The 14,107-nt window shown below is 42.8% G+C and overlaps 1 protein-coding gene across 3 annotated transcripts in view; it reads left to right on the forward strand.

Annotated features, from left to right (window-relative positions):
• LOC109492298 (fatty acid desaturase 2-like protein FADS2B) overlaps nucleotides 1-8,393 on the forward strand; it is a 36,333-nt gene extending 27,940 nt beyond the window's left edge. For all 3 annotated transcript variants that reach the window (XM_045039306.1, XM_045039307.1, XR_006586623.1), the window contains 2 exons: nucleotides 6,243-6,369; nucleotides 7,796-8,393. In XM_045039306.1, coding sequence (XP_044895241.1) covers nucleotides 6,243-6,369; nucleotides 7,796-7,840 — 172 coding nt within the window. In that variant the 3' untranslated portion in view covers nucleotides 7,841-8,393. The remainder of the gene's footprint in view (nucleotides 1-6,242; nucleotides 6,370-7,795) is intronic.
• Nucleotides 8,394-14,107: the final 5,714 nt, after the last annotated feature.

The following is a 14,107-nucleotide window of genomic DNA, read 5'->3' on the forward strand; positions in this document are numbered from 1 at the left end:
GAGTCTGGCTGGCAAAAGCGGAGGGGCCTGACGGACTGTGTTCCGACAGCAAGCGCGACTTAGCGTCTGGGAGGTCATAAGTTAACAGCTCTGCTCGGAAAGCGGGAAGGCTGGAGGACAAAGGGAGGGAGAGCTGCTGAGCCCCCTGACGACAGAGCTCAGTTTGGTGGGGAACAAAGGCGCTCGCCAGCGCCATCTCCCCCGCCCATCCCCCAGCCAAAATCCCAAAGAGAACCAGTTCCTGCCAGGGAACTTGCTCCCTCCGCGCAAACACCCAACTCTGTGCTTCTGCGGAGCCAAACCTCCGGCAGCGGATCTGACTCCCTCCCACTGCCACAGGGCCCCTCCTGAAGTGGATCACCTAAGGAGAAGCGATCTAAGCCTGCCCCTCCTGCCCCCGTGCACCTTGCCTACCCACCCCAGCTAATACGCCAGATCCCCAGCATCACAAGCCTGGCAGTGTGCAAGTAGCCCAGACGGGCCACACCACCCCACAGTGAATCCCGCCCCTAGGAGAGGGGAAGAGAAGGCACACACCAGTCTGACTGTGGCCCCAGCGGTGGGCTGGGGGCAGACATCAGGTCTGACTGCGGCCCCGCCCACCAACTCCAGTTATACACCACAACACAGGGGAAGTGCCCTGCAGGTCCTCACCACGCCAGGGACTATCCAAAATGACCAAGCGGAAGAATTCCCCTCAGAAGAATCTCCAGGAAATAACAACAGCTAATGAGCTGATCAAAAAGGATTTAAATAATATAACAGAAAGTGAATTTAGAATAATAGTCATAAAATTAATCGCTGGGCTTGAAAACAGTATAGAGGACAGCAGAGAATCTCTTGCTACAGAGATCAAGGGACTAAGGAACAGTCACGAGGAGCTGAAAAACGCTTTAAACGAAATGCATAACAAAATGGAAACCACCACAGCTCCGCTTGAAGAGGCAGAGGAGAGAATAGGTGAACTAGAAGATAAAGTTATGGAAAAAGAGGAAGCTGAGAAAAAGAGAGATTAAAAAATCCAGGAGTATGAGGGGAAAATTAGAGAACTAAGTGATACACTAAAAAGAAATAATATACGCATAATTGGTATCCCAGAGGAGGAAGAGAGAGGGAAAGGTGCTGAAGGGGTACTTGAAGAAATAATAGCTGAGAACTTCCCTGAACTGGGGAAGGAAAAGGGCATTGAAATCCAAGAGGCACAGAGAACTCACTTCAGACGTAACTTGAATCGATCTTCTGCACGACATATCATAGTGAAACTGGCAAAATACAAGGATAAAGAGAAAATTCTGAAAGCAGCAAGGGGTAAACGTGCCCTCACATATAAAGGGAGACCTATAAGACTCGTGACTGATCTCTCTTTTGAAACTTGGCAGGCCAGAAAGAATTGGCACGAGATTTTCAGGGTGCTAGACAGAAAAAATATGCAGCCGAGAATCCTTTATCCAGCAAGTCTGTCATTTAGAATACAAGGAGAGATAAAGGTCTTCCCAAACAAACAAAAACTGAAGGAATTTGTCACCACTAAACCAGCCCTACAAGAGATCCTAAGGGGGACCCTGTAAGACAAAGTCCCAGAGACATCACTACAAGCATAAAACATACAGACATCACAATGACTCTAAACCCGTATCTTTCTATAATAACACTGAATGTAAATGGATTAAATGCGCCAACCAAAAGACAAAGGGTATCAGAATGGATAAAAAAACAAGACCCATCTATTTGCTGTCTACAAGAGACTCATTTTAGACCTGAGGACACCTTTAGATTGAGAGTGAGGGGATGGAGAACTATTTATCATGCGACTGGAAGCCAAAAGAAAGCTGGAGTAGCCATACTTATATCAGACAAACTAGACTTTAAATTAAAGGCTGTAACAAGAGATGAAGAAGGACATTATATAATAGTTACAGGGTCTATCCATCAGGAAGAGCTAACAATTATAAATGTCTATGCGCCGAATACCGGAGCCCCCAAATATATAAAACAATTACTCATAAACATAAGCAACCTTATTGATAAGAATGTGGTAATTGCAGGGGACTTTAACACCCCACTTACAGAAATGGATAGATCATCTAGACACACGGTCAATAAAGAAACAAGGGCCCTGAATGAGACATTGGATCAGATGGACTTGACAGATATATTTAGAACTCTGCATCCCAAAGCAACAGAGTATACTTTCTTCTCGAGTGCACATGGAACATTCTCCAAGATAGATCATATACTGGGTCACAAAACAGCCCTTCATAAGTTTACCAGAATTGAAATTATACCATGCATACTTTCAGACCACAATGCTATGAAGCTTGAAATCAACCACAGAAAAAAGTCTGGAAAACCTCCAAAGGCATGGAGGTTAAAGAACACCCTACTAACGAATGAGTGGGTCAACCAGGCTATTAGAGAAGAAATTAAAAAATATATGGAAACAAACGAAAATGAAAATACAACAATCCAAAAGCTTTGGGACGCAGCGAAGGCAGTCCTGAGAGGAAAATACATTGCAATCCAGGACTACCTCAAGAAACAAGAAAAATCCCAAATACAAAACCTAACAGCACACCTAAAGGAACTAGAAGCAGAACAGCAAAGGCAGCCTAAACCCAGCAGAAGAAGAGAAATAATAAAGATCAGAACAGAAATAAACAATATAGAATCTAAAAAAACTGTAGAGCATATCAACGAAACCAAGAGTTGGTTTTTTGAAAAAATAAACAAAATTGACAAACCTCTAGCCAGGCTTCTCAAAAAGAAAAGGGAGATGACCCAAATAGATAAAATCATGAGTGAAAATGGAATTATTACAACCAATCCCTCAGAGATACAAACAATTATCAGGGAATACTATGAAAAATTATATGCCAACAAATTGGACAACCTGGAAGAAATGGACAAATTCCTGAACACCCACACTCTTCCAAAACTCAATCAGGAGGAAATAGAAAGCTTGAACAGACCCATAACCAGCGAAGAAATTGAATCGGTTATCAAAAATCTCCCAACAAATAAGAGTCCAGGACCAGATGGCTTCCCAGGGGAGTTCTACCAGACGTTTAAAGCAGAGATAATACCTATCCTTCTCAAGCTATTCCAAGAAATAGAAAGGGAAGGAAAACTTCCAGACTCATTCTATGAAGCCAGTATTACTTTGATTCCTAAACCAGACAGAGACCCAGTCAAAAAAGAGAACTACAGGCCAATATCCCTGATGAATATGGATGCAAAAATTCTCAATAAGATACTAGCAAATCGAATTCAACGGCATATAAAAAGAATTATTCACCATGATCAAGTGGGATTCATTCCTGGGATGCAGGGCTGGTTCAACATTCACAAATCAATCAACGTGATACATCACATTAACAAAAAAAAAAAGAGAAGAACCATATGATCCTGTCAATCGATGCAGAAAAGGCCTTTGACAAAATCCAGCACCCTTTCTTAATAAAAACCCTTGAGAAAGTCGGGATAGAGGAACATACTTAAAGATCATAAAAGCCATTTATGAAAAGCCCACAGCTAACATCATCCTCAACGGGGAAAAACTGAGAGCTTTTTCCCTGAGATCAGGAACACGACAGGGATGCCCACTCTCACCGCTGTTGTTTAACATAGTGCTGGACGTTCTAGCATCAGCAATCATACAACAAAAGGAAATCAAAGGCATCAAAATTGGCAAAGATGAAGTCAAGCTTTCGCTTTTTGCAGATGACATGATATTATACATGGAACATCCGATAGACTCCACCAAAAGTCTGCTAGAACTGATACATGAATTCAGCAAAGTTGCAGGATACAAAATCAATGTACAGAAATCAGTTGCATTCTTATACACTAACAATGAAGCAACAGAAAGACAAATAAAGAAACTGATCCCATTCACAATTGCACCAAGAAGCATAAAATACCTAGGAATAAATCTAACCAAAGATGTAAAGGATCTGTATGCTGACAACTATAGAAAGCTTATGAAGGTAACTGAAGAAGATTTAAAGAAATGGAAAGACATTCCCTGCTCATGGATTGGAAAAATAAATATTGTCAAAATGTCAATACTACCCAAAGCTATCTACACATTCAATGCAATCCCAATCAAAATTGCACCAGCATTCTTCTCGAAACTAGAACAAGCAATCCTAAAATTCATATGGAACTACAAAAGGCCCCGAATAGCCAAAGGAATTTTGAAGAAGAAGACCAAAGCAGGAGGCATCACAATCCCAGACTTTAGCCTCTACTACAAAGCTGTCATCATCAAGACAGCATGGTATTGGCACAAAAACAGACACATAGACCAATGGAATAGAATAGAAACCCCAGAACTAGACCCACAAACATATGGCCAACTCATCTTTGACAAAGCAGGAAAGAACATCCAATGGAAAAAAGACAGCCTCTTTAACAAATGGTGCTGGGAGAACTGGACAGCAACATGCAGAAGGTTGAAACTAGACCACTTTCTCACACCATTCACAAAAATAAACTCAAAATGGATAAAGGACCTGAATGTGAGACAGGAAACCATCAAAACCCTAGAGGAGAAAGCAGGAAAAGACCTCTCTGACCTCAGCCGTAGCAATCTCTTACTCGACACATCCCCAAAGGCAAGGGAATTAAAAGCAAAAGTGAATTACTGGGACCTTATGAAGATAAAAAGCTTCTGCACAGCAAAGGAAACAACCAACAAAACTAAAAGGCAACCAACGGAATGGGAAAAGATATTCGCAAATGACATATCGGACGAAGGGCTAGTATCCAAAATCTATAAAGAGCTCACCAAACTCCACACCGGAAAAACAAATAACCCAGTGAAGAAATGGGCAGAAAACATGAATAGACACTTCTCTAAAGAAGACATCCGATGGCCAACAGGCACATGAAAAGATGTTCAGCATCGCTCCTTATCAGGGAAATACAAATCAAAACCACACACAGGTATCACCTCACGCCAGTCAGAGTGGCCAAAATGAACAAATCAGGAGACTATAGATGCTGGCGAGGTTGCGGAGAAACGGGAACCCTCTTGCACTGTTGGTGGGAATGCAAATTGGTGCAGCCGCTCTGGAAAACAGTGTGGAGGTTCCTCAGAAAATTAAAAATAGACCTACCCTATGACCCAGCAATAGCACTGCTAGGAATTTACCCAAGGGATACAGGAGTACTGATGCATAGGGCCACTTGTACCCCAATGTTCATAGCAGCACTCTCAACAATAGCCAAATTATGGAAAGAGCCTAAATGTCCATCAACTGATGAATGGATAAAGAAATTGTGGTTTATATACACAATGGAATATTACGTGGCAATGAGAAAAAATGAAATATGGCCTTTTGTTGCAACGTGGATGGAACTGGAGAGTGTGATGCTAAGTGAAATAAGCCATACAGAGAAAGACAGATACCATATGGTTTCACTCGTATGTGGATCCTGAGAAACTTAACAGGAACCCATGGGGGAGGGGAAGGAAAAAAAAAAACAGGTTAGAGTGGGAGAGAGCCAAAGGATAAGAGACTGTTAAAAACTGAGAACAAACTGAGGGTTGATGGGGGGTGGGAGGGAGGAGAGGGTGGGTGATGGGTTTTGAGGAGGGCACCTTTTGGGATGAGCACTGGGTGTTGTATGGAAACCAATTTGTCAATAAATCTCATATAAAAAAAAAACCATCTCTCCTCCCTTCTTATTCCTATCTTAGAACTTTCCCCCATATACCTTGACTAAAACTTACTGAATACTCACTCATTTATTGTACACGAGTTAGAGGTATCCACAGAGAGAGACAGAGACAGAATTGGAGGGGGGGTATCTCCAGCTCACTAGGCAATTAATTGTTAAGTAATCTCTACACTCACTGTGGGGCTTGAATTTACAACCCTGAAATCAAGAGTTCCATGCTCCACTGACTGAGTCAGCTAGGCACCCCTCCAGCTCTCTAGATAATTCAGAATGGTAGAAAATCTTATACTTTCATATGACTTGGTCAAATTAATATATTTGATAGAGGTAATTCTCTTAGGTCTTCCCAAACATTAGCCACCCACAGGGCTTACAGAGGGTTGAGAGATAAGATTGGAGTGTTCTGGCAACAGATTTTGAGCTTCCTGGAACAGAAGTATTGTACAATGTCAAGGTCTGCATTGCTAATAGAGTTTTATCCAATAATAGGGGAACAAAAACTCCTTCAAGTTGCTCCTTTGATCTAAGTTTTGTATCTCCTGTATCTGTTTCCCTAGTCTGTTTCCCACAATGCCATGCCATAATTATCACAAGGTGGCACCCTTGGTGAGGTCGCTGTGTGCCAAGCATGGATTGCAGTATGTGAACAAGCCCCTGTTGAAAGCATTTGGAGATAATCACCAGGTAATTACAGAGTCTCTCAGCTCGTAGCTCTCATTTCCCCCTAACTGCTTGTCTCCACACTATTCACTGGCTTGTGAATCACTTACCCATAAGCTATTTATTAAGGGACATCTGTATGCCCAGCGTGGACATGAGACCCTTCAGGGAACATCAACAATGCAATGTTAAAAAATAATTCTTACCATTTACCTACTGCCTTGTGGGCACTTCTTAGTGAAAATGCCTTGCTACCCTACTACTAAGTATCTAGCTTCTTAAAACCAGGGCTGCATGTTATTTGACTCTGTATCCCCTACAGAACCTTGGCCTGCTTTAGAATTTATGTGCTGGGAGGGACTCTCAAATCATGGTCCAGAGTTGCAAACTAAATGCCTACAGGGTCCAGGGACATAACTGTATGGATCAGGGAGGGGTGACTGACCAAGAGCAGAGAAACCCACCAGAACTGAAAGTCAGTACTCATCTTGGTGCATTCAAAGCTCCACAGAGAACATTAACAGCCTATGATCAGACTTTAGTAAGTTTCCCTGTCTTTTGGACTTAGGAAAAAAATTGCCAGTGTCTTAAATGAAGCCAACTAGGCCAGGCCTGGCCTGATCTGACCATTAGATGGTGCTCCAGTTACATACTCTTTACCATGCCCATCTTACTTTTCTGCCCTCCAGAGATCTGGCCCTTCTTCAGTTGCTACAGAACTCCCTGTCCCTTGCCATCTCCTGTCCTTTGTCCCCTTATCTTCTGCCTAGAATGTTCTTCCAGTCCATGGCCTCCCCTCATAAAAACCTGTCAATTCCCATCCCTTCTCCAAGGCTCATAAATGCCTTTTCCTCATCTTGGTCTTTCCTCAACCCCAGGACTCAACCTGTCACCTGCTTTTGCAGGTGCTCTAGCACAAGCTTCTCTTCACTTGTGAGCTTTATCACAATCATGAACAAATAACATCGTGGGTAATAAATTATTTAATACGTGTCTCCCAAGCTAGACGAGGAACTCCACATAGGTGGGACTCATGTTGCTCCTACTCACTGCTGTATTCCCAGAGCCTAGAAAAACACCTTTCACATTGTAAAATATGATGAGCGTGTAATAGGATGGGTTGGTATAGAGGTATATGCTTTATCTTACAGAGATTCAGAGAAGCTCTTTTTTAATGCTAGGGAAAAGGACTGTTGATAGTCTGGGGTACAAAAAAGAATAAAATGAAAGAAAAACTGAACCCCCTCCCTAAAGGAAATGTGAAATCATCTGCTAACATGCAATGCAGTGTATTTGTTTCCCTCCACTGGGCAACAGAAAAGACATCTTTCAGCCATAACTGAAAATGACAACATTTCCCTGAGCCAAGTAAAGGAGTGCATGGGCCATGGCGCATCTCCATTTACATTAAAGTCTCATCTACTGATGATTTTGTTTACCTCTCCCACAGGGACTTGAAGAAATCTGCAGCCCTCTGGTTGGATGCTTACTATGAAACATGAAGCAGAGCATCAGCCTTGACACACATGTAGCTGTGTCTCTGAAGGGGGTTAATGAATGTGCAAGAGCTCTTTCCTGCTTACCTGCTGGTGCCATAGGCATACCTGCGGTGCCAGGAGTGTGAACCCCAAGGGCACATGATAACCCCTTCCCTGAAGGTTTTCTCTGCAATTGCAAAGCAATGGAAACACAAGATGGTTAGGGTGCCAAAAGGGAAATGGGTGCCAATTTTCTTTATTTCTTCTATAGAATCTTAAACTTAGTCCTACTAATAGACCTAATCAGATCATCTCCATCACTGGGGCATATGCAAGGGAACCAGGCAAAAGTCTCACTGAGAAACTGGGTATAAGAAGAACTGGGACAAAAGAGAGACCTCTGATGGACACTTGGGAAAACAGCACGGTTGCCCTTAGAAGAGAATGGTGTATTTAAGAAATTTCTGCTGACCATACAAATTTTTGCTTATTCCTTACTTAAATGTGTGAGCCTCTTTTTTCTCTAAAAATTAAACATAATTAACATTAAAGTCTCCTTAAATGTTTCAATCTTCACTTTGGATTTTTCTTATTGTAATGGCATATGTGTAATTATGGTGTGTATGTATTTTTCTTCCAACTTATAAAAGCTCTTAAGGAGCTCCCTACATCCAGACCCAATATCCACTGACACAGGAGGTTAAGCTTCTGTATTTTAGCATTACCGGCCTTCTGCTAAAGCATAAACTGGTCCTGAGTATAAGACTGATTTGCCTAATTCCTACCCACAAGAGCGGAAATACTGTGCCTTGCTATTGAGTAACTCTGATGAAGGAAAGAGATTTGTTTTCTGTAATGTAGGCCCCAGGCTGTGTCAAGGCATTTTCCAAGCTTAGCACCGAGTTATGCATTTCTTAAGATAAGAGAGTTTCAATGCTAGAAGGATGAGTGGACACTCTCAAGACCATACTGATGTCTGGCTTTGGTGCTTTTGCTCATCTGTTCATGGGGTCATGTTGGAGCTCACCCTCGCTGTGAGGAGGGAAAGCAAACAGTATAAACTCCCATCTGCAGCTCCAGGCAAGTCAGCATTAGGGATTTATCTGTTGTCTGAAATGCTACCAGGAAGCATTTCATTCCCTTACTCCAAACCCTGCAAAATACTCTTTTTCTTTGTTCTTCATTAAATCCCCAGGTTCAGGAGCACAGATCCTGTGGCAGAAGTGAGTGTTATGACTTGAAAGAAGCCACTGGTGCTGAAGCAGAGGGAGCAGGGGCCAGAGAGGTACAAGATGGGGCAATGAAGGACAGTATGTGAAGTGACTCACAGGTCCAGGGGAGTTAACCATGTATGTCAAAGCCAGGAAAGCAAGAACTGGTTGGGGGGGGGGGGGAGGAGCATTGAAATGGTAATAATATTGAAGAGGGAAGTTAAGCAGAGGATAGAAAGGAAGAAAGGCTTTATTGGTTTTATGATTCTTTGTAATATAAGCCCTAATGGATATGGCCATAACCCATATTCCACCTACTGGTGGATCTATAAGTGATTTCTCCTGCCGGAAATCAGGGCTGCAAGTGGGTGTGGAAGACAGTGGTTGTTTTCTCTGCCTCGTCTCGTCCAAGCCCCAGAGTTGCTCAAGTCCTGTTTCTCCTCCTGTTCACTAGAAATAGCAAGTCAACTTCTCCCTGGACAGACTCAGTAACTCAAAGGCATCCCTCTCTGTGTTGAGACCAGACCACTTGGCAGTTGCCTGAATGGAGTTGGTTACTGGGGGACTGAACACATCTGGGAGATTTTGACACATTTTGTAGGGAAAACATGCGAAATTAGTTCAAGCAAGTTGCTAGGTAAGAATAAAAATTTATGGTGGGTAAACTTTAACCTGCTTAGGGTGTCCCAAGTCAGTATAGTAGTCATTTTCATGAACTATCTCAACTGATTTCTCTCCCTCACCCTGTGCTGACAGGTATTTGCACTTGGTGAGGAATGTGACTACATTTTATTACCTGTTCAACAAGCCTCTTGGAGAAGGAGAACCAAGGCCTGTCACATTCACAGCTTCCCACAACACTGAGCGCTGAGGGAGAATCTAGATGGTCAGTCCTCAGGGTATTTCATTTCTGTCCTCTCTGCTCTATGGCTGCTTGAATGAAGGTGGCTTGCCGGGCCAGACCTCTGCGTCTTTAAACTAAATGACTCCTGAGAATTGGGTTACAGCCTTACCTGAAACTGTTCAATGGGTTTTCATGGCTCTTGGAATGAAGAGCCAACCCTCAGATGGCCAACAGACTTTGCTTGCATTGGCCCCTCCCCATTGCCCTCCCCTACCTTGTACCAGACTGGCCCTTGTTCCCTCTGCTTCGGCCCCAGTGGCTTCTTCCAGTCATGACACTTGCTCTGCTACAGGGTCTTTGCCCCTAAGCCCAGTGTCTGAACCCTTCTGTCACCCTCCCTGACCTCACTTCTTCTCTCCTGGTTACCTGCCACTCACCTGCTGATCTCAGGGCAGCCTCCACACTAAAGGCCTATTGTAAATCAAGACCTATTGTTATACACTCTGTAGCAATTACTACAGGTAAAATTGTACATCTGTTTGTGTGATTCATTAATTTGTTTGTCATCTACCCCAGCCTGCAAAGTCCATGAGAGTAGGGAGTGTCTGATCTGTTGGAGATGCATAACAAAGATGTGTGGAAGGAAGGGAGGGAGGGAGGAAGAGAGGGAGGGAAAGGAGGAAGACAAGTATGTGAATGTAATTCTTTCTAATTTGATAGAAAGGAAAAAAATGTCATATATATGAAAAGCATTTCTATATTCTAACTCTGAATTATTAAAATTATCATCAAAACATAAGAACATCTACTAAGCAGTAAGTACTGAGCTACCCCCTTTGTGGACATTATTCCATTTAATCTTCATAATAGCCCCTTGGGGCAAGTCCTATAATTAATCTCACTTTATAGATGAAAAACTTGGGGCTTAGGCAGGCCAAACAACTTGCCTGATGTTATAGATGGGACGTGGCTGGAGTAGTTTCAGACCCAGCGATGTCTGACTCCATAGACAACCTTCATTAATTTCCAAGTCAAGGAATTCAAAGCAAAGGGGAATTAAGTGACATTAGTAGATACTGACAGTGGGCATTTCTGGAATAATTTCAATCACTTGCCAGGAGGTGATGGAATAAGTATTAAGATAGTTATCTTTTCACCTCAACAGGAACAGGTGCCCCGGGGAAGGGAAGGCCAGAGTTGCATATGACAGGCACAGCACCAACTCAGAAAGGATTCCTGGTAAGGTGCCTGGGTGGCTCAGTCAGTTAAGTATCCAACGTTGGCTCAGGTCATGATGTCACAGTTTGTGAGTCTGAGCCCCACATCGGGCTCTGTGCTGACAGCTCAGAGTCTGGAACCTGCTGTGTCTCCCTCTCTCTATGCCCATCCCCTGCTCGCACACTCTCTCGCTCTCTCGCTCTCTCTCTCAAAAATAAATAAACATTGAAAAAAGAAAGTAAAATATACAGAAAGAGAGAAAAAGAAACGAAGGAAGGAAGGAAGGAAGGAAGGAAGGAAGGAAGGAAGGAAGATTCCTATTGACTCACTTCTACTCACCAGTCCTAAAAGAGTATCCTGCTCATAAAAAATTTCACTTGGGAGTGGGCAAGCTGAGATGTAAGCTTTCAGAAATGATAGACACTGCATCAGCTGTAGAGGAACAGGATTTGAGATTTTGTGGTGATTTAACATGAATTCAGCCAAAGGAAATTTCATCTTCCCTGTGGCTGTCTTCATATGGTCTTCCCTGAAACCCTATTTCCTCAAAAGCACCATTCTTCTTGGTAAAATGAGGCAGTGAGAACTTGCACGCACTGTCAGTTGGGCATTAAGTAAGAGTGACTGGAATAGAAGTCAGAACCCAGATCCTAATTTCAGCTCCTTAACACCCTACAGCGAAATTGGCCAGGTCATTTATACCCTCCTACCTCAATCTGTGTAACAGGTGTGCCTAGTATTAGCTGGCCCGTCCATATCATAGCGTGACTGGGACAAAGGAGTAAGGCATCTGAGTATCTATCACCTAAATTCAACATTAACATTTTATAAAACTCACCTCATTTCATTCCTATCGTCTACCTATCTGTCTATTAGTCCATCTGATTTTTGCATGTGCTTCAAAGGAAATTTCCAGGAATTTACTTTGAAAAATAAGCTTCAGATTATGCAAACCACAAAGTACATTCCTCTTCTTCGGTAAAGAATTGGTGACCATCGTGGAACAGCTTCATCTTTGAAGGGATTTTAAGGGAATTTTCCTATAAGGGAATATAATGCATGTAACTTTCTGCAAAATTATTAACTCAAAACAATAAACACCATGCACACATTTATTTTTCTTTGTTTTTCACTTATTCATATACATTTATTTTCATCACTCGCTTTCATTTAGCAATACTTATTGAGTACCTACCATGCGTCAGGCGTTGGAGAGGTGATGTGATCAAGAGTGGGTAGACTGGTCTTTTGAATTTTACATTCTACTGGAGAAGACAGTCAATAAACAAGTAAAATGAAGAGAAAGCAAGATGATTACCCACAAACACATAAACAGGGTGTTGTAAGAGAGAATGATAAACTGGGGACTAGTTTAGATAAGGTGGTCAGGGGCAGGTGAATTTGAGAAGAACATGAAGGAGCCTGCCATGAGATTCTGATGAGCAAAATCACTACACAAGTGCAAAGTCCCTGAGGTAGGAACGAGCTACTGTTTAAAGAACAGAGTAGAGGTGTGTGAGTCTGTGAGCTAGTGCACCAGCTTTTTCCCTCACTTACACTTCAACTTCATTTTTAATGGGTCTTGTTTGTCTTGGTTTTTCTGCAGCATTTGAAAATAATTTCCTGGGGCGCCTGGGTGGCGCAGTCGGTTGAGCGTCCGACTTCAGCCAGGTCACAATCTCGCGGTCCGTGAGTTCGAGCCCCGCATCGGGCTCTGGGCTGATGGCTCGGAGCCTAGAGCCTGTTTCCGATTCTGTGTCTCCCTCTCTCTCTGCCCCTCCACCGTTCATGCTCTGTCTCTCTCTGTCCCCCAAAAAATAAATAAAAACGTTGAAGAAAAAAAAACAAAAACAAAAACAAAAAAATAATTTCCTGTTATTTGTACACGCATGGTTTTCTCTGGGACATTTTCCCAGACTTAATTGACCGGGTTAAGTCTCTCTTGATAAGTTCTGATCCCCTATGAACCTTACGGATACAACTTATTCCTGCCTGTACACCCACTACACTCATCATTTTATTACTGACCCGCCCATTGTTTGGCATTGAGTGGGTGCTAGTAAATGTTTTCATGAATAATTAATTAGAGCTATGGTAGGTATGCCTGTGAAGTTAAACTGAGTTCACATTGAAACAAAATCTAAAATGCCAGGCTGGAAAATAGATGCTTGGTTTAGTAGACTACGTGGGCCCACAGGGAAACTATGAGCTGGAAAGACCCTTCTGGAACCACACAAAGGGAAGATTGGAAGATGAGTGGCATGGAGGAAGGGAGACCAGTGAGGTGACTAATTCAAAAACCTGGGTGGGAGATAAAGAGAATGTGTATTCAGCTGGTGGGATAAATAATGAAATGGAAAGGAATGAATGGGACACATTGTAGAGGCTGGATCGATGGGACATGTCACATAATTAAACATTAGGGAATCTAGACGACCAAAAGTTCATGTTGCAGGTGGTGACATTAGGCAAGGGCTGACAAGTAGAAGAGAAGCAAAAGTGAAGGACTGCTTTTAAACATCTAAAGTTTATGCTACTGAAGGAAAATCTAAGTGTGAATGGCTAGCAGGTAATTGCAGAGAACACCCTTTGGACCTTGGAAGGGACATAAGGGCAAAAGATGCCAGCTCGGACATGGTCTTCAGAGAAGTCTCTGAGAAAAAAGAGTAGAGGGAGAGACTTGATTTGACAGAGAGTCTTAAGGATATTTTCAGCTGAGCTGTGGGGACAAATACAGGCCAGACCCACCCCCCCCCCCGCAAAAAAAAAAAAACAAAAGACGTATACTGGGTCCTCGTGAGAAATACAAGGGAATGTCAGAGGCAGAAGGTGGGAAAGAAGAAAGTTAGGGGAGCAGCTAGGGAACAAGTCCAATACCGAGAGAAGGCATCAGAGAGGAAAGCCTGTTTCATTTCGTGGACCTTTGTTCAGTTTGCAAAGCTGAGTTTGGCTCATGTCAAGAAGAAACGATATATCCAAGCTGAAGACTGTGCCCTGAACATGTTTCCCTT

This window comes from Felis catus, chromosome D1 (genome assembly GCF_018350175.1).
Source record: "Felis catus isolate Fca126 chromosome D1, F.catus_Fca126_mat1.0, whole genome shotgun sequence".
NCBI lineage: Eukaryota > Metazoa > Chordata > Mammalia > Carnivora > Felidae > Felis > Felis catus.